The sequence below is a fragment of the Lissotriton vulgaris genome, chromosome 3_2 (assembly GCF_964263255.1).
Source record: "Lissotriton vulgaris chromosome 3_2, aLisVul1.2, whole genome shotgun sequence".
Taxonomy (NCBI): Eukaryota; Metazoa; Chordata; class Amphibia; order Caudata; family Salamandridae; genus Lissotriton; species Lissotriton vulgaris.
In genome coordinates, this window is record NC_141690.1 from 162,313,645 (window position 1) to 162,334,615 (window position 20,971).

The window sequence follows — 20,971 nt, forward strand, 5'->3', positions numbered from 1 at the left end:
CACTTGATCGTTGATGTTGTCAACCCTGTGATTAATGAAATTGTAAATACATCACTGGCCACAGCCAAAATCTCCTCAGAATGGAAATTAGCAGCAGTTAAACCACTGCAGAAAAAACAGTTGTCTGACCCCACCACTTTATCCAATCTCCAACCAATCTCACTACTCCCCGTATTGTGTAAGATTACGGAGTCTTTCGTAAATAAACAAATTACCAAGTTCCTTGAGGATAGCGAGGCTTGGCACCCTAATCAATCAGGCTTTAGAGCACAGCACTCTACCGAGTCAGTGCTCCTGTTTACCACCGATACCATTCGTAAGAAGGGTAAGAAGGCTGTCCTAATCTTATTAGATCTGTCGGCAGCCTTTGACACGGTCTCACATGCCATCTTGATTGACCGGCTAGCAACATCTGGCATTACTGGTAAGGTCCTGGAATGTATCAAGAACTTTTTGAGTGGCAGGAGACAAGTGGTCACCCTGGGTGATTTCTGTTCAAAGGAAAAATCACTTAAGACGGGAGTACCACAAGGGTCTAGTCTAAGCCCAACATTGTTCAATGTGTACAACATCCCTCTGATCAGGTTGAAATCATCATTCGGTATTGACGTACGGCTACATTCGATTGGATGGGGAAGAACTATTTGAAATGTAACACGGGCAAGACGGAGATCATGCCAATGGGTCCACACTACGATTTTGCCCCCAAACTGTGGTGGCCGGAGAAGGCAGAGATACCGCCTCATACCACCAATTCGGCCCGTAATTTAGGGATCAATTTTGATACCGCCCTGTCTTTCATGCAACAGGCACTGACAGTAGCAGGGACCTGCTTCAGTATCATCAAGGGACTAAGGAAGTTTTTCGATCTACTTCTTTTGGCGGCTAGGAAAACGGTAACGGTCACCCTTGTGACATCAAGGACAGACTACTGTAACAGCCTATACGCAGGGACCAATAAACTTGTCACTCACAAACTTCAGATGGTGCAATACGCAGCAGCTAGGCTGGTGTTGAAATGGCCTAAGAGATCATCAGCATCTGCCGCATTAAATACCTTGCACTGGCTACTGATAATCAAAAGGGTCCTGTTCAAGATACTGATTATCACCTTTAGAGCTGTCCACTCCCAAGGGCCGTAGTACCTAAGGGGAAAATTCTCTTGGTATTATCCTACACGTACCTTGCGGTCCTCAAATGCTAATCTGCTGTCTGTTCCAGCCTTCAGACTCAGCACGAGAGGAGGTAAATCACTACCAGTTCTAGGGTCAAAAGCCTGGAACACTCTTCCCCCTCACCTTCGGGCACTAGAGCGGGAAGTAGAATTCTGAAAGGCTTTGAAAACGTGGATCTTTAATTTACAGGAGACCCGCGCTAGAGCACTAGTGTGATAGCTGGACTAACTACCATAAGCAATTTGACCGTGGTATAGATTGTTTGGTCAACAGCGGCGCCTAGATGCTCCTTGGAGCGACAGCTGCGCGGTACACATGCACCATTACATTACATTACATTGCTACGATGCAAACATGCAATGCCTTCACCTTGACCACTGGATCTGTCCAACCTAATGATATCATAATTGGGAGGCATTTAAAAGTCCAGGATGGGGGCAACGGAGTAATTTAGCCAGGTTTCCGTCAACATTACCAGGTCAAGATCGTGGGCAAGGGTGAGGTCAGCAATGTCTGCAGCGTGTTTAACAGCTGATCTACAGTTTAGAAGCACGCATTTGAGACTTATGTTGGTGGCGGTAGAGTGGTGGTGACTCTCGTGAGGTTGTTCTCATTTAAAGTTCTGGTGTGTGGCCTAGGTTCCCTGAAGAGATCCATGGGGATGGTTTCAATTTGTTGCAAGTTTAAAATGATGGGGGGAACTGCTGGATCATACGAAAGTAGGAGTGAAAGAATATCCATATCAGACAGGGAGGCTCTACATCTGGAGGGGTGAGAAGGGTCGTTAGGGAGCAGAGCGGAGGCCCACCTATGCGGTGTGTGGGTGATGTGAGAAGGTGACCGCCGCATGTAGGGGGAAAGTGAGCCAGGTACACCCGCTATATGGGAGCGAGCGGAGTTGGGGATTTTTCATGGTGGAGCAACTTAGTTTGGAGTTAGCAGACAGGGCCTCAGTGATATGCAATAGACTACGAACCTCTGTCTTAAGTTGTTGTAGGCAGAGTGCTATCTCGCTCCGACGGCCTTCCAGTGAGGTGCGAGGATGGGATTGGAAAGCTAAGTCCAGGGGACCCTGGAGTGGTAGAGGGCTACTGAGGGTGGGGGAAAGTAGGGCGGGTGGCGAATGAAGGTGCCGCGAGGGACGGGATTCTGGGAAATGGAGCTGCGAGCTCGGAAGGATGGGTAGGATAGGGGAGGAGGAGAATGAGAGATAGAGACCTGTTGGGATTGTGGGTTTGACTGTGGGAAGGGATCCTGGGGACAATCAGGGCAGTGCTGTGAGCAGTAGAGCTCGGGAGTTAGGGCTAGCTAACAGTAGGGGGGAGCATGTAGATTGGCGTTAATGTGTGCTGTTGCAGCTCGTTCATAACGTGCATTGAAGGGGAATTGTTATTATGAGTTAGGGTAGGTAGAAGGGGGCCCTTCGAAGCAGATGTGGGTTCACAGGATGGTGGTGGAGAGGTAGGAGATAGACTTTACAAGGACTGGCGGACCCCTGGGGGGCCAGCCCTTCCGCTTGGGGTGGAATTGAAGTTAGCCACTGTAATAAAGATGGTGGGAAAATTTGTCAAATACCACTAGATTTCGATCTGAGGCTTGTATAAGGATGGTTCCATTTTTGTAGAGGGAGATAGTGGCTTCAGCTCTGTAAGCCAAGAAGAGTGCAACCATCAGTCTAAGACCATGTGGCGTTTTCAGCAAAGTGGAGATCTTGCACCGAGAGTAAATAGCCTTCATCCATTGAGCATGCCGTTTAGTGTAGAAGATGTCCTTTATGGGAACACCCTTTCTGGTAGAGAAGAAGGGGTCTGAGATAAGGGTTTCCAGATGAGTTTTAAGTAGTCTATGTTTGAAGATTTTTGCAGCATCTTTAGATAGGTTCGGGGGATATCTGAGTCGGAAGGCGTTATGGGAAGTTGATTCCAGTTTGGGAGATATGAGGCTCAAAGCTTTCAGCTCCATAACAGCAAATGTCTGATGTCTGAACAGAGGAGGCATAGGTAAGCAAGAATCTGGGCAGAGGTCTGCTCCGACCATAGGAGGCATAGGTAGGCCAAGCGTCTAAGGCAGAGGACGGGGACGTTTTGAAGGAGTTCTGTGTGAGAGCAGATGGAGAACTGAATCACACTTGCTAGCAACACACCCTCGGGTTCCTTTGGGTAGACTGATACCATGTGTGGTCAGATTATCTAGGGCTAAAAGACCGGAGGCTGGGACGTGATGCGTTGAAGGCAGTTCCTGGGCTGGATTTACATCTTTATATGGAAGGCATTTCAGGCAGGAATTTCATGCCGACCACAAGGAAATAACCACCTCACACTATGTGGTGTTGGGGTAAACTAAGCAGGGCCCATGTGAGGTATATAGGTAAAATGACCACTCCAAGATGACCACCATAGGTTGACAGTGGAGCAAGCCCATTTCTATTTCCAAGTCCTGTAGAGCATCGAGAGCAGGGAAGGGGTCACCCTCTTCAGCTCCGAAATAGGAGGACGAATTCTGAGTCGAACAACAGCATCAAAGGTAAAAACAAAATGGGCGCCCAAAAATGTACACATCAGCCTATAAAGAATCACCAAACAGACCAGGATACGTGGCAACCAAAATACCTGCTATATGCAGGAAGAGCCGGCAGCCCCTGCAGGAAGGCCAGAGCCTTAGCGACTCGCGCTGCAGTGCAGCGCTAGGTCAGTAGCCCCCACACCCACTACTCCTCAGTTAATCTGGGCAAAAGAGGCGGCAGCAGGAGGTAACATCCGAGACCCCATGCATTCAATACCGGGAACGCACATCCCCATCAGCCTTCGTCGGCCATATGGGAGCCTCCGGACCTCGCCGTGTCAGGCTTCGCCATCAAAAAACCAGAGAGACGCTCAGAGATCCCAACCGCAGTGGGCTCTTCCGCCGCACCACAGGAGGCACGGGCATTCACTCACCGGGTCAGTGTCAGGCAGTCACGCCACAGGATTCCTCTTTTATTTCAAATAGGAACCCACACGAAAGAAATTTAAATTGTACCAACTGGAGTATCGAATCAATAGCCACTAAAAACAAAAGAACTGAATATACAGTCTTTTTTGGCCGATAAATAAAGGTAATATTCAACTACCTGCTTATACCTCAATCTTTAAATATAAAACTGGAGCTATCGATTAGACCTAATTTTAAATCTCCCACACAACAGAACTCTTTGCCTACTACGTATGAAGTAATGAGAGATCTGGTGAGCGCAAGGAATCCATACAATACATTCTAGAGGTCAGTAGATATAGATATACTTCAAGCCCCTTTGATCTAGTAAAGCTGGTCACTTACTATACCATAATGGAGGGACTAGAGATGATACAAGTTGTGAGCACTGTGATTTTATAAAATGCATCACGATACATATACAAGAGAATCATGAATGATATGTGACAAAGATGTAGACGCAAATTAAGAATCATGTAGGTGAAAAGAGGTAATTCCCATGAAATCAGGCAATAGTATATTAACTTACAGTGCTGATATGTAACGGCATACAGGCACTTACTAAATAGAAACATGAGAGATATGCTGTCGTAAATTAAGAATCATCTTTGTGAAAATTGATATTGTCTATGAGGCCAGAGAATGGTGTATCTCTCAGGGTACTGACATGGAACTACATACATGCACTTACTGATTCTCTTTCACTACACAGAGAGGAAACGGTCGTTTGCTCTTGAAGACCCCAATACAAAAACTGTCCTGATGAAGGTGTGACCATATCAACTGGCTACAACACCGAAACGCGTCAACACACTTTTTTGCACAGAATTCAAACTTACTTTGGGGACCCCTGAGATATTTTTACTGTACTATACTGGGAGTACCCCAAACATTTGAAAAAGGTTTTTTGAATCAATCAATCCGTAGCAATATCAAGTGCCGTATTGAATTTAAAGGGGTTATGTTGTTTGTTTTGTTTGATTTGCGATATACTGCATGATTACTCTTGTGGATTAGGAAAATGTAATGTGTTCTTCTTTTTTAATATGATATATATATGTATTGTCTCTTTCTTATATTTTACATATGAAAATGTATTATGTTTTTCTTCTGTTTTTTAAATTTTCTCATGAGATGTTTCTACATTGATGTGTTCAGTAGATTCAAATAGAATTCTAACTGAATTTTTAACAAATATATTTTTAATAAAATAGACTCTAAACGTTATGATCTAGTTTGTGACCGGTGATTTAGTTTATACTTAGAGTGCTTGGGGTGAGTGAATGCTATAATATTTGTGGCAAGAGCTCCCCTCTTTGACAATTGTTTCCAGGGATAGCCCTTTTGACTTTCAGTGTTACTAGTACCCTGTTCCCTGGAACCTGTGGGGTCTTCTCTCAATTTTTCTCATAGATGTTTGCAGTACCACACTCTCCTGACCCAGTCCAAGGCATCTGAGGTGACTTGAGTCCAGTCCTTCCTGATTTTTCTTCAAAACTTTGGGCAGAAAAAGTGTAGTCAGGAAGGCATACAGGAGTCTCGAGCTCCATTTCAGTAGAAAGGTATGTCAGAGGGAGAACCTCCTTGGGAGCTCCACGCAAAAGCTTCAATACAGAGTATACTCCGCAATGACAAAAAGACTGGGTTCTCCCCATTGCTGGAAGACGCACTACATCACATTTAAATGTAATCAACATTCATAATCCTCTAGACAACTTTGTCTGTCCCAGTATTTGAAGACCTTGTCAGGTGATCTACGATCAAGTTAATGCCCAGACAACTGAGCCAGCTCCAAAGGTGTAACGCCTCTAGGCACAGCTCCCAAGACCCAATCCTACCCTGCTTGTTGCAGTACCACATGGCACTATTGCTGTATGTTAGGACATGCACCTGTTACCCCTTTATAGATGGAAGTAAGGGTATTAGTGCCATTGGAATAATCTGCAACTTCAGCAAATTCATATAGGGCCGGGTGTTCAACGGACAACTGACTCCTCTGATCTCCACCTTTCCTAGATGGCCTCTCCATCCCAGCAACAATGCATCTATCACAGTCATCAGTTCTGGGTGAGGTAGGGGGAAGGGTCAGCCTCTGGTCCAGGTGGGGTCTAGCAATCACCACTGCAGATCTTTTCAGTCTCCTCCAATACCTGGATGGATTCAAACAGGTTCTATTGGCACTGAGCCCATAGACGGCCTGCAAGTGCCACCTGGTGTGGTCCACTAGCAGGATGAAGGATGCCAAAAAATCTCAGTCACTGTCACAGAGACCCATGCCTGTGGTTGAAACATCTGGTAGCTCGAACAGCCCAGACTCTATGAGATGGGAAGAACGCCCAAAACTACACGGTATCCAGAATGACTCTGATGAAGGAAAGGCAAGGTGTCAGGTGTGGCTTAGTCACATTGATTGAAACCCAAAGATGTTAGGAGGTTTGCTGTCATTTAAAGGTGGTCCACAACTGACTGAGGCGAGCCCACATTCTACAGCCAGATGTCGAGGTATGGATAGACTGGTATTTCCAACCTCCGAAGATATGCAAATACCACTTTTGTTTACACCTGAGGGGCACTGGTGAGGCCAAAGGGGAGCACAAAGAACTATAAATACTCATGACCCATTTGGAACTGCAGGCAGCTTCTGTTGGACTGTAGGACGAGGATGTGGAAATAGGAGTTCTGCAATCAAATGCCACCATGGCAGACAGAATTTAGGCCAGGGTGAGCCTCTCGAAATTGTGTTTTTTGTGGAATAAGTTCAGAGTGGAAAGCTCTAAAACACGACGAAGTCCTCAGTCTTACTTCAGCACCAGAAAATAAAAGGAGTAGCATACTTAACATACCTAAAAAAATTCCTTAAAAACATTTTTTGAATTGGCCAATTGTGAATGTATGTGTTCTTATGGAGTGTGTATCAATGTGTTCTACTGTGTGTTGGGGACCACCGGTGGGGGGACGACCAGATTTTTTAATTTGACCGATTTGCAAATTATGTAAACTTTATAAAAAACAACTCATTTCGAATTTATCATGGAGTCCAAATGGCATTAAGGTTTTAAGTTTTTTAATCCAGAAGACTTCACGTTGGAGAAGGTTCTTTGAATTGTCCGTGCCCGGTTTTTTAGGTACTTGTTCGATAATTTGAAATTTGAGTTGAGCTATCGAATGACGTTGTTCTGTCCAGTGAACAGCCAATGGTGATGTGAGATTTTTGTTCCGAATTCGACTCTTATGTTCAGAGAGACGAGTTTTAATTTTACGAGGGCATTTAATCATATACACCAAATGTTCTGAGTCACAGTTGGAGGTATGATGTAGTTTGATGCTCTCACCCGTTCTGGGGTGCGATAAGGTGTTGCCTGGGATGACGTTATTGCAGTTTTTGCCATTCCAACACTTAACAGTGCCACGAGGTTGTGAATCTCCATTAGGTTTCTTGGATTTACGCCTAGTCAGTATTTCATTTAGATTTTGTGCCCTTTTGTAGGCAAACAATGGTTTTTCAAGAAACAAATCTCCAAAATCACTTTCAGCTTGAAGAATATCCCACCTTTTCATGATTATATTCTTGATGTCTCTAGATGCAGAGGAAAATTTAGACACAAAAACCATTCTTTGTGTGCTCTTTTTTTGTTGTTTTTCCAGTAATGTCATTCGTGGTAAAGCCTTAAATCTTGTAATTTGTTTGTCTAGATTTGTTTTTGGATATCCTCGTGCGATATATCGCAATTTTTGTTCCTCAAGTGTGTGATTACAAATTTCTTCATCCGAAGATATTCTTTTGATACGCATGAATTAAGACACAGGTAGGTTCCGAATCAAGGGTGGAAACTATGAAATTGTAGTGCATTATTTTTGTCTGTAGGCTTTTTGAATAATCGTGTTTGAATTTTATTACCCTTGAGTTCAACTAGTACATCCAGGAAAGGTATGGCTTTGTCACTGATAGTGTAGGTAAACTGTATCCTTGGGTCTACTGAGTTGAGGGTTTTGATATTGTTGATTAGAGCTCTTTCTGTGTTATGCCAAATCAGAAAAATATCATTAATATACCTTCTGAAGTATAACAAGCCTGATTTCCAAGTCTGATCTGTCAGTATAAAATCATGTTCAAATTTTGCCATGTACGTATTAGCGTACATGGGTGCTCCTGGAAAACCCATGGAAGTACCATTGAGTTGACAGAAAAAAATTCCTTGCCATTCAAAATAACTATTTGTTAAGCAGAACTCGAGAATCTGAAGAATAAAGACTTTCAGAGTATCTGGTATGTTTACTTGTAGAAGAGCCCATTCGACTGCTTCCAACCCCATTGCATGTGGAATTGAAGTATAGAGAGCGACAACATCTATTGTGCATAGAATCAAAGTGTCCATTCGCTCAATTGGTAATTCGGCCAAACTTCTTGGGAAATCTGAGGTGTCTTCAATGTAAGTTGGCCATCTTTGAATGAAAGGTTGTAAATAGTGGTCAATGAATACTCCAAGATGCTCGAAGATTGATTGACAGCCTGAAACGATTGGTCTGAATGGAGGATTGGTGAGGTTTTTATGGATTTTAGGCAAAAAATAAATCCTAGGTCTTCTTGGAAATGTTTCTAACAAATAGCCTTTTGTTTTGGTGTCTATCCAACTCATTTCTTCAGCCTCATCCAGTATTTTACTCAGTGTGTCTGATATTTCCGTGGTAGGGTGATTATTCAGTGATCCATAAATGGTGTCATCCATTACATGTTCTGTACCTTTTTGTAGATAAAAGTCAGTATCCATGATTACAAGTCCCCCTCCTTTATCTGCCTTCTGGAATGTTAAAGTGTCATCTTGGGCCAATTGTTGTAAAGCACTGTATTCAGCACGTGTCAAGTTTCTTAGTTTGCGTTTGAAATGTATCTTTTGCAAATCTGTTTTCACCAAAGTTTCAAATGTATCAAGAGACTTATGTGATATAGGAGCTTGAAATGTGCTTTTTGGTTTGAATTTTGCTTGTGAATCTTCTTCCGATTGAGGTGGACAAATGTTCGTAAAAAAATGTTTTAGGCGTAATACTCTCATAAATTTAAAGAAAGATACTTCCGTTTCCAGTTCAGTAGTATGGTATGTACTGACGAATGATGTACCTTTATTAAGGAGATCTTCTTCACATTTAGTGAGTTTTTTCTGCGAGATGTTGACTACGAGACTTTCGCTTGGCTCCTCAGCCCTTTCTTTTTTTTCTTTGTCCTTTTCCTTTTCCACTTCTTGTCTTCTTTCGGTTTGTTTGGATGTGGTTGCATCCGGAGGTCTGGTTTGTTCTACTACTTTCTCTAAAAAAGGAGTAGACGACGAAGCACTTCCATTTGATCCTGTGCCTGTGGTTTCTTTAGCCTGACCTGTAGTTTTAGTCTTCAATAACTGGCTGGCTGGTGGTCTAGCAATATCAGTTTCCTTATCCGAAATGACACTCTCTTCTGAAGAGGCAGGTTGAGTTTTCTTTTGCGTGTAGCGTCTCTGCGCATATACCTCGGCCCATGTGTATGCTTCGTTTAATTTATAGTCAATTATATCTCTTTTAAACTTCCGTAGTTTTGTTTCTTGAAGTTCTTTGCCATATTTATCGAGACGTTCATCAAGTTCTTGTAAGAATTTAGTCCAAGGTTCCTCTTCCATGCGTTTGGATACCTCATTTTTGATGTGATAGATTTCTTCCTCCAATTCTGTTAGAGTTTTGGATAATTCTTCTATGAGAAGTAGAATGAGATCCAGCGAGCACTTATTTAAGATACAGTACCATTTTTCCATGAATTTCTGGTTGTTATTTAATCGGAATAGCATTGGTCGAATTGCTAGCCTTAGCCCACGAGGGATCCGCTTCACACAATGGTATTGTATAAGTGTTGAAGCATGAAGTCTCTGATTGAGTTCTCGGCTGGTTAGGTATTCCAATTGACGCAATTGTTGTGTTACTGACCCACTTTGGGCATCGAACGTTTTTGCTTCCTTGATCAGTTTATAAATATCATTGGCTTCCTCTGTAGTGTACACTTTCGTAGATGCACTATTTACGGTGATAGCGATCAATAGACCAATGATTTTGGCCTGAAGTGCTAACTCCTACACGTTGTAGGGTGACACACAAGTGATGGATTGAAAGATCTCACTTGTGTAGTAAAAGATCCACGCCCCATGGGTCTCGGGAGGGGGGTGGAGGCAAAAATGGCACACCCTGTAAGTAAGAATAAAGGAAAGAAAAGCCTCGTAAATTTGCGCGGCTGACAGAGGTGACAGACAGGGAAATTACTTAGCTCAAAGTTACTGATGCGAGGAATCTTATGCCCGCAACGCCTGGCACCTGCTTGGCACCTAGCTTCTCCTGCTCCGGACCCCGTGGATGTGGGTCTCGGCGCCGGGGACGCTGATATGGAGTGCCGGTGGGTGTCGGGGTAGGCGGGGTAACTGTGGCCAATCGGAGGCCGTCCTCAGAGAGAGGGTTGGAGGGAGGGACCAATCTCAGGCCGCTCTCAGAGCGAGGCTTGAGAAGCAAGCTCGCTCGTACTGGCTGTCTTCGGGGAGTAGGCGGAAGACCCGGGCCGGCGTGAAAAAGAGGCGTGGTCCTTCGTTCACTCGGGCATTCGGGTTGGCTCTGAATTGCCAAACAGTGGCTGGGGAACCAGAGACTCATCTCCTTGTTGGTGGATGAATCGGGGACAATATTAATTATTAATTGATACTGTCTAGGGTGAAAGAAAAAGAGGAATCTGATTATATTAAAAAAGGGGGGGTCAGACGACACAGATTAAAGAGATTAGTTAAGTGAAAGGACAAAAGCGAGGGGTTCGCTTAATGGGAAGCCTTGCTAGAGGCTGGTTGGAATAACTACAAAGTCTGGCACTGCTATGGGCAAAGAGATGGTGGAGTGCCCCAGATATTAAAGAGTAATGCAGTTGGTATTCAGAGTTTCGATTTAAAAAGGGGGTGGTATTCAGAGTTTCAGCACTGTGGACCAAGGGATCTGTTCATTAAGGCCATCAAGGTGTGTACCCAGTCTGTACACCCAGCGTTGTTCTTTTTCAAACAGTATGCTTGCAGTGTTGGTTGTTGATTCAATTTGCTCTATGATGGTCCATCTCAGGTCGTTTGGTGTATGGTTGAGTTGGATGAAGTGCTCGCTTAGTTTTGTGGTGATTTTGCGGCATCTGATATTACTGCGATGCTCGCAAATACGTTGTTTGACTTTGCGAGTCGTCATACCAACGTACCTTTTCCCACATGTGCAGGTGATAAGGTATATGACGTTCATGGAATTGCAGTTGGTATGTTTCTTTTGGAACCATGTTTTCCCTGGTTCTAAGGAGAGTTCTTCTGTATGGGTTGTTAAATGACAAACGCTACAATTAGAACATGGGTAGTGCCCTACTATTGGAGGGAGGCCCCATGCGTTAGTGATAGAACTCAAGATTGGATGGTTCAGTTTATCGACCTTGGGTCGTGTATTCACCAGTGTATCTTTGAGGCTGGTTGCTTTTTTGAAGGAAAAAGTGGTATTTGCCAATCTTTTCTGTTGCTCCTAATTATACTCCAGTGTTTGTTTACAGATTTTTTCATCTGGTTTGAGAGGGTACTGTAGGTGGTGACACATGTTAAAGGTATTTCCGTTGGTTCCTTGATGGTATCCTCTAAAAGGGCTTCACGGGGTTGATTTCTAGCCCGTTTGTTGCCCATCTCAAGTATCTTTGTCGGGTAGCCTCTTGCTTTAAGTTTCTGTGTTAAGTCTGCTGCCTGGCATTTGTAGTCACTGACATTGCTGCAGTTCCTGCGTATCCTGAGGTACTGACCATAGGGAAGGTTCTCCCTCAGTGGTCTAGAATGGAAACTTGAAAATTCCAAGAGGTTATTTTTTGCTGTGGGCTTATAGTGTGTTTTTGTGGTCAAGGACGTGCCATTGACCTTGATTTCCACATCCAAAAAGATGATTTCATTTCTGCTGTAACTGTGTGTGAACTTAAGATAAGTATCCAAGGTGACCTGATCATGTCAGCATCTTGTTAGGGGCACTTTAAAGCATGACACTGATAACCACCACCCCTCCCAACCCACCCTGTGTACTCCATTCCGAATCCCAAACATTAACCATATAGGCGCCAGTGATAGCATTAACAAAAGAGGGCTATTTTGTCTTACTCCTGGAGCATAACTGTGAGGTCACCGGCAGAGGCATGTGCGGCTCTATTTTTTTGCAGCTGTATATAGCGCAAACTCGACCGAAGGTATTAGAAGGCTATAAATAGGCACCAGTTACGCTACACAAGGACACATTCATTTGTGGGAGGCACAGTGCGATCAAATGGGTTGCCCGGTATCACAGGATTGTTGAGCCAACGCTGAGCGTGAACCTGTTTCCCCCGCTCAAAAGTCGGCAGCTCTGCCCGTGAACTTTTTTGCGCATTAGAAATTTTCGCATATAAACAGTTTGCAAAAATAGATACCAAATTCTGACAATTAAAATGAGCAGTTTCCTACCCCAGTCAGTGGGAACTACGTATGTTAATCGCTTACCCATACTGGTGCTGGGCGGATTCCCAGCTGTGGTGCTCAGCGCTGTGAGAGCAGCTCCAAGGAGTTCTGAATTTAGAGCTCAGAGAATGCAATGTTTTAATCTCCTTGTAGTCGAGGCAGGAAAAAGGTGAACGTAGGTGAGAAAGAGGTGTCTGAGGAGGGGCGGAGGGTGTGGCAAAGCGAAGTGTTGGGGCCTAGAAGAAGAAGTCGAGAGTGGGTGCAAAGAAGCAGCACAAAAGGAATGCAGATAGTATTGCCACTTGGCCCCTTTTTGTTTTTTACCCGCATGACCGGTATTTTTGCGTGCCGGCAGTTAAGAAAATTAGGAAAATTACGTAAATACGGTATTTTTCCCCCTATTATAGCTTAAACAGTAACTATAAGAAACAAGCCCGGAAATGTTGCGCGAGCAAGCGCGCTTGTGCCTGCCGCGGCAAAAGTGAAAGCGACGCGTTTGCCCATATTGTTCCAATTCACGAGACGTGGCGCGATAATTGTAAATATATGCGCTCATGCTCGCTCCTGCGGATCCTAGGCCCCAGAACAGAGAAGGCAGCATATGCACCCCCCTTGGGCCAATTGCGTGCTGTCTTTCTTCGAAAGACAGCACGCAAAGCCCAATAGCAAGTGATAAATTCCAAGCACACGCACAAGCATGTATTTGGAATTTAAAAGCCCTTACAAAATGCCTCGCAGAGCAGCGCATGCGCTGGCTCAGGCAAGACCTAAAAAGGATGCAAACCTGCCATGGATACCTTGTGTGGAAAGCAAAACCCCAGCATTCAAGAGATTAACATTTTTTGATAAACATCGTCAATGCTTTACAAGAATGCACGATGAATTACTTCAAATGTGTTGGCCAGCTTGGAAAAGTAAACCAATAATAACATTTTGGTAAACTATTAAAAATGTTCTTCCCATGTTTACCCACATGGGCAGGCAGCCAACTTTTAATGATTTTTGGCATATATCCAAATGGCAGCTGCTGTGCTTCAAAAGAAACTAATCATATTTCCAGAAATATATAAAGACATAATTTATTGCATATGGTGCATTTTGAAACAGATTTTCCTGAAAGGTTTTACTCATAAATACCAGAATTTGTTAAATAGAAATGGTAAAATAATACTTTAACAACAGCAGTAAGTTGTTTTACCTGTACTACAAAGGAATGCAGTCCATGACACTGTCCATCTGGAGTATAAAGCTGGGCGTACACAACAGCATGAGTGGCAGTCTTGCCCATGTTACCAACCCAGAACTTGGCAGCTTCAAAGTCTGGTGAATTAATTATGAATTCCTGAAACAAGATAAGGAATTATTCTCTACAAGCATGCACAAATTGTATGTACCAAATTGGTACACTATGAATAGGTAAGCAGAAAACGGGACACATTGCTGATGTTCAACCTGCAAGTATATTCTTAATTAGGCTTCTACATCTGGTTTACAGATTTAAAGCTGGCAGGATGACTCAGCGAGTTGAACACCATAGCTGAAACAGAGCGATTTGCAGTTCACAAGTTCAAATTCCTACTAGGCCCACTCAGCTTTTCATCATTTCGACATTAAATTGAATTACATATTTAGAGGTTACTATTATGCAAATCCACACAATGACACACTGCTTCTGCATTTTACAGACATACAAAGTGGAAGCAGGTTGACAGGCCCAATATAGCCCAACAGATAAACAACTGCAGGCCATAGTTAATTTGCAAACTAACTACAATTCTCAATATTCTGTGTGTGGCCTGAGACTGCTCCTGCCTCCTGAATTCTAACAGTCGTGGATGACCTCACATCCGACCAAGCCCTTCTATTATGTGCGCCCCATGCCCCAGCCAGGGTGAGGCTACACACTAATGTAGGGCTCTTTTTCCAGGGTTCATGGCCTTTCCCAAGCAAATCAGTATACACAAACATCATCATAAGCCAATATTCAAGGTACAATATTTGCACTAAAAGAATACATCAACAGAGTCCTAATGGAGAACGGTACCATCACAAACTATAGGGAATGAGGAAGGCACACTGTGTATATTCATGCAGATTAGATGCCTTGATGAAAATGTAGTTTTAAAATCCGACTGCTTTCCAAGCTCAGAAACATTTTATCCCAAACTAAGGACCTGATTTCGATGGTGAAAGATCCGCCACCGCCGCATTGGTGGCGGACCCTTCAACATCAGACAGCAATTTTCCCCCGCTATATTGCGTTGGCGGGGGGAATCGTTGTGGTACTGAGGCAGTCATAAAGACCGCCGACATCGTTCCGCCATAGGCAATCGTTCCGATTGCCTGGCGGAGTGGTCAACATGTGTAAAATGGTGGCGGTGCATAGGAGGCACCGTCTGCCATATCACGATGCTGGCCGCAGCCAGCCTTTCCGTGCGGCCCCCCTTGTGTTGGGGGAGGTTGTGGTGCACTGGGGGGTACCAATGGTACCCCCCTACATTTTCCTACACTATGTGGCAGGCACTGCATTGTGCCTGCCACGTAGTGCAGGGAAACGCACTACATGCATTTTTCACATTGCGGCGGGTGCAAAAGCCAGCAGCACCCACCGCATTGGTAAAGATGCAGGAGGCAACCACCACAGTGGCTGTTGCATCGTGATTCTATGTGCGGGACCGCCACCATTTAGGCAGGCAGTCCCAAGCAACACAACAATGGCGGGTGAAAGGAATGTCTGGGGTCAAAAACTCTGACCAAGAAAGGAGGCAAATAGAATATTTTATACTGTGATTAACACACCAACATATTGGGGCACATGCATCAAGGTAACCATTTGCGATGACCAAAGAGCGAATTTTAAGGATTCGCTATTTGGTAATCGCAAATGCCTATGCATGAAGGATTCGCAAATAATTTAGCAAATCCTTAACATTAGCTAATAGTGATTCCCAAATTGCGAATCGCTATTAGGGAATGCATTCCTATTCATTTCTATGGGACTACAAGCCCATAGAAATGAACGGGAATGCATTTGCAATTTGCGATTACCAAATTGGTAATCGCAAATGGCAAATACAAATCCAAGGGTGCCTGGGGCCTAAGGTCCCCTGAAGCACCCCCCAAAACAGGTAAGTTTGCACGTGTGTAGCACACACATGCGTGCGCTACATAGCGCATTGAAAAATGATTTTTTTGCATTTTTCCATGCATGTACAAATTACCATCAACTTGAAGTTGATGGTAATTAGCGTTTCCTAAATGCACAGTCACATTTAGGAAATGCTACATGCATCTCAAATTAGGGAATCACAAATTGCGATTCCCTAAATACATTAGCAATTTAGGTAATCACAAAAAATTGCGATTACCTATATTGCGAATGCTAAAAGGTACATACATCGGAAATGGCATTTTTCCACTTGCGTTTGCGACCGGTAAAATGCTCCATGCATGTTCCCCATTGTAGTTATAAAACAGAGAAGTATGCAATGAACTTCTAAATCTTGTGTATAGAATAAAAGCCATGCCCTATAATGCATTGTCCATCATGAATAGTCCCATCTAAACAATATTTATAGTCTGAAATTGTTTCTCCCTACTTGGCTGACAGAATTACAATTACAAATTATAAATTTGCAGCCCACCAGACCTGGTTATCGTGGGCGGAGTAGAGGCATTACTATCGTGCAGGACAGGGGCGGATTGAAGGGCTTGCTCAGGCAGGGCTGTCTTGTAAACTGCCTCAAGGCACAGAGTTGAAAGTCTATCACTAGGTCTATCACAAAGTCAATCATTGTCTGAAAGCCCTGACAATGGGGTGAACCAATTTGTGTGTGTGAAGAAAACAAGGATGTTACTGGGCATCTCAGCCACAGGCCTCATCAGCTGCCTTGGTTGCCGTGTAGATTGAATGGACTGTTATGTGCCCAGGTTAGTCCCATGTAGCAACGCTGCACATTTTTCTTACATTGTTATCTTTTTGCACAGTAACAGTTTTACTGTGACCTTTTGCGACAATGTTGGATTTGTTTCTCTAAAACTGCTTTGCTTACACATCTGGCTTCACAAAACATTATCATGATGCCTCGAACACTAAGTACAAGGCCTTTACGCATGCTGTACAAATGTCAATCTATCTTCATCCACGGGGTCACTGGGCTATCTGCATACCCATAACAATACCAATCTGCATATACATCACAAGGATGCTTTTTATTAGAAATAAAGAAACATTTCCGGGGATTAGTAAAGGAGACACTTAAACTGACGTAGAGGGTCCCCGCATGCGGAGGCTTTGCCAAGCAGCAGCATTACATTTCCGTGAGGGATGTCCAGTTAGTGACCAAGATGGGGTCCTACATTTTTTCCCGCCAAGTAATGGGGTTGGATTATCCCATGGGGGATTCTTGGCTATACACCTACATACACTCTAGACACACAGAGTCTGAGTTTATCTGATTATTACCTTGTTTTATATGGCTGCACATATACACTGTTTTAGCACTATGGTGGAAGCATACCTGCTATTTACTATTCTGCTGCTTGTAATCACATTCATATGCTTTTGTCTACTGATTATCGCAGCACTTGTACTCTATACAAGAATAACGTTAGTTCAATAGATCTATTGAAAACATCTCCATTGTGTATTTTCTGTATACTTCTCTGAGAACACGATTGTACGAGTGACTGAACGAAAGGGTTCTAAATCTGTTACCATGATCCCGGAGGGAACAGGGTTATCATGTTCAGTGGTTGCCAGAAACTATGTGCTACCTGTTTGGGTTAGGGGGGCTTATGGTGGCACAGTGAGCTATCTGATCTCTAGGCCAACATATACTATGGGATGCATGGAATCAGTCTGGGCCGTCACCCAAAGTTTTTTGTCCTTAAAGGCGCAGATCCTAAGGATTGGTGGGAAGTACAAGACATGGAGCAGCCAACGTTGGTTGAATTCTTATTTTACAGTTCTACTGAGTAGTTCAATCATGCCTTCTCAGAGATTCCTACTCATCTCCAAACTGGAGAAGTCTGTGGTGGTAGGGAAACCTTGGTGGGAAGTACAAGACATGGAGCAGCCAACGTTGGTTGAATTCTTATTTTACAGTTCTACTGAGTAGTCCAATCATGCCTTCTCAGAGATTCCTACTCATCTCCAAACTGGAGAAGTCTGTGGTGGTAGGGAAACCAGCCTCAGCTGAGTTAGGTAGACCCTATGTATTGGCTGTAGGTTATTTAAGCTTGAAGGATATACTTCTAAAAAATGGTGTTTCCCAATTTCCATAATTCATTTGCTAACTTCCTTTTTCTTCCAAGCATTTTAAAACAATGGCTGATGAGGAAGAAGAAGAGGCATTAAACATGACAGAAAACTGCAGACATGCAGTAATTATTAAATTATTACATTTTGGTCTCCTGAAGACGTAACCTTTGTGGTTGCGGCACACAGTGCATTTAGGACTGAGGTATTCTATTCCTGGGTTAAATTCCCAGCAGCGAATGCTCGGACACAGTTTTTCCACACCTACATAGTGGATGAAGCGCCAGAAAAATACACTTCGTAAGAGGACATAGGAATTCCTCCTTATTACCAAGAACATATTTAATGGTTTAAAGGCGCCATCCCACACTCAACAGAGCGCATGTGACTGGGTCTGCTCAACAAAGAAGAAGCATGGCTGGTCCTAGCTGCATACACACTGCATCCAGACACTGCTAATTTAACTGCAGCAGAAGTGCGTATACTATACAGAGATTTAATGAAAATATATAGAAATCTCACACAGTTCATAATGCAAACACTCATAGTAAAGCCTGCGCGGGATGCTCAAATTGCACAACCACAATTAGCTTCCCCAGTGGAAGACTGCTCCACTTTGGGTACAGTCTTTGCTGCAATTTATATCAGAACCATGGTACCACTTCACTGGCTGTTTTACCTGATGTGTTGAAGCAGCTACAGGATGAGTAAGGGGCAGCACCTGCCCTGGACTTAAGGATTAAACCGATGGGCAATTTTGACGCAGTATCAGCCATTATTTGAATTAAAATAAAAGGGGAGTCAGCTACATTGGCTATAAGCCAACTCTGATGGATCTCACTCCTTCACAGCGGGAGAAGGAATTACCAAAATTATCCAAGAAACCTATTCTACGCTAGGTAGAGATAATTTGGGAGCCAGACCTGGGAAACCACAACTTAAAAGTAATTCTGAGAAGCATAACTCTGAGCAAGCACCAGATTCCTAGATGAAAAAGAAGTGGGCTAATAAACACAAAAATAAAGGCAAACGAAGATCATAAGATCATCGGTGGAATTTCTCAGCAGGATGCCACTGAAAAAAAAGATACACTCTCAGAAACATGATACCATTAGGAAGCATGACAGGTATCAGAATACTGATACACGTTCCTCTCATTCCTTTCAGGAGTCATCCGATACACGTTCGGAGAGAGGTGGACAGTCAGAACGCAGATTGCGGGAGCATGTGAAGCCAAAGGATTCACAAAGCTCATCGGACTATATTATTAATAAAGAAGAAAAATCCATGAATCCCAAACCTCAATTTCAAAAAGAAAAACATAAGCAGGCTTAAAATCAGCCATACCCAGAAAAATGAGGACTCTGCTTCTGAACGGGGCGTGGGCAGTGACGAAGCTCGACAGCGTGGCAGGAGAAACAATAGCTCACCAGAACCTCATGGATTATCTGGCCGCAGTTGTGCTATATGAGCATATCAAGGTGGAAACAATAGATACTAGGGCAAGTGTTCCCAATCGATTATACGAAATCACACTCCAGTTGGAGGGGGACATACCCTGAAACATCAAGGCTCTTTTTTGGGAGAACTTGATGTATGGTTACAATATTCGTTTGGCTGAAAAAGACTGACCACCTGAGTTCGTAATGGAATACCCAAACAGGAAAACTGTAGTTTTGTCTGCTTTGTCTGACCTCTTTCCAGAATCCGTGAAAGATTCTTACTCCAAGGAGTGGGCATTAGCTTTAGCTCCTACTTTATACCAAAAACATGTTGGGTGGGATGATGAGTCACCTCATCCGGAGATCCTGTTGAAATCAACTCCTCAAATCCCAGACACAACACCCAATAAAACAATAAGTTGAAAAACTAGTTAGGGAAATCCTAGAACAACTTGAATATCAAGGTGTAATAAAAAAAATGCACCTCAATGAGTAATCCTTTGTTTATCGTAATGAAACCAGACAATTTATATGGTCTAGTATTAGATAACAGACATTTAAACACATCTACTTGCACATTTACAGTACAAAAAGCACACAGTACCGCCTTAAAGAACAACATTGTGCGGAAAAAATACAAAACAAAACTACATATCACAAATGGATTTTTCTGCCCAATATAGTGCCCGGAAGCAAATTCTTGACAGAATTCTCAGTGCTAGGCTCACAAGGGCAATTCTGTTGTTTGCCCCAGAGGTATAAGAATAGCCTTGTGCTGTTTTCAGCCAGAATAACAGAGTTACTTAAAATTTTGATAAGGAGGCATTGTACGACGTTGCTGACATATACCCCACGGATGAGGAATTAATGGAACACTTGGACAGAGTAGACCACATAGTTCTGGGGTTTGCTCACCTGAGCTACAAATTTAACTCAAATAATCTAAAATTGGCCATCTCAATGTCCTATTTTCAGGATACAAGTTGTCCGTTGAAGGAAAAAGCCTGGCTCCAATTTTTTTTTAGAAAAATGGGCTTTACTCCAACCTTCAACGACTCTGAAAAGACTACAATCCATTGTAGGATTTTTAAATTTTGGCAGAATATACATTTTGGATTATGCAGAACGGGTAAAACCATTCTTCGACTTGATAAGACCAGAGTTTTCAATAACACATTGGACACAGGAACATATAAACTTTTGACGTTCCATACAAGCAGATATGATAGCTTCTAAACATTTACACAAATATATAAACATCACAAATCTGGTGATATGCGTAGTCGCTGGATCAACCGGATACACTTATATCACGTAAAACGAAGGTAATACAGTAATGATAGCATAGAAATACATTTTATACACCAACGCTGAAATTAGTTTTGCACCTACTGAGAAAATTCTCACAGCTGTGCAGGGTGCTGTAGTGAGAGAGGGAGAGAGCACCAGCTCAGGCTAAACGCATAATTGTGGTGACCCCGGTGCCTAACCTAGAGGCTGTCACTAAAGCAAGCATTTCAAATGCCAATGCTTTACAACCACGATTGATAGAATGGACTAACTGTCTCACTGCAACAGATGTAGACTAAAGATTCTACATCACAGACATGTTTGCAGTATGAATAAGAGCATCCT

The 20,971-nt window shown here is 43.2% G+C and overlaps 1 protein-coding gene across 2 annotated transcripts in view; it reads right to left on the minus strand.

Annotated features, from left to right (window-relative positions):
- ACOX3 (acyl-CoA oxidase 3, pristanoyl) overlaps positions 1 to 20,971 on the minus strand; it is a 474,351-nt gene that overhangs the window by 271,501 nt on the left and 181,879 nt on the right. For both annotated transcript variants that reach the window (XM_086964140.1, XM_086964139.1), the window contains exon 6: positions 13,833 to 13,976. In XM_086964140.1, coding sequence (XP_086820266.1) covers positions 13,833 to 13,976 — 144 coding nt within the window. The remainder of the gene's footprint in view (positions 1 to 13,832; positions 13,977 to 20,971) is intronic.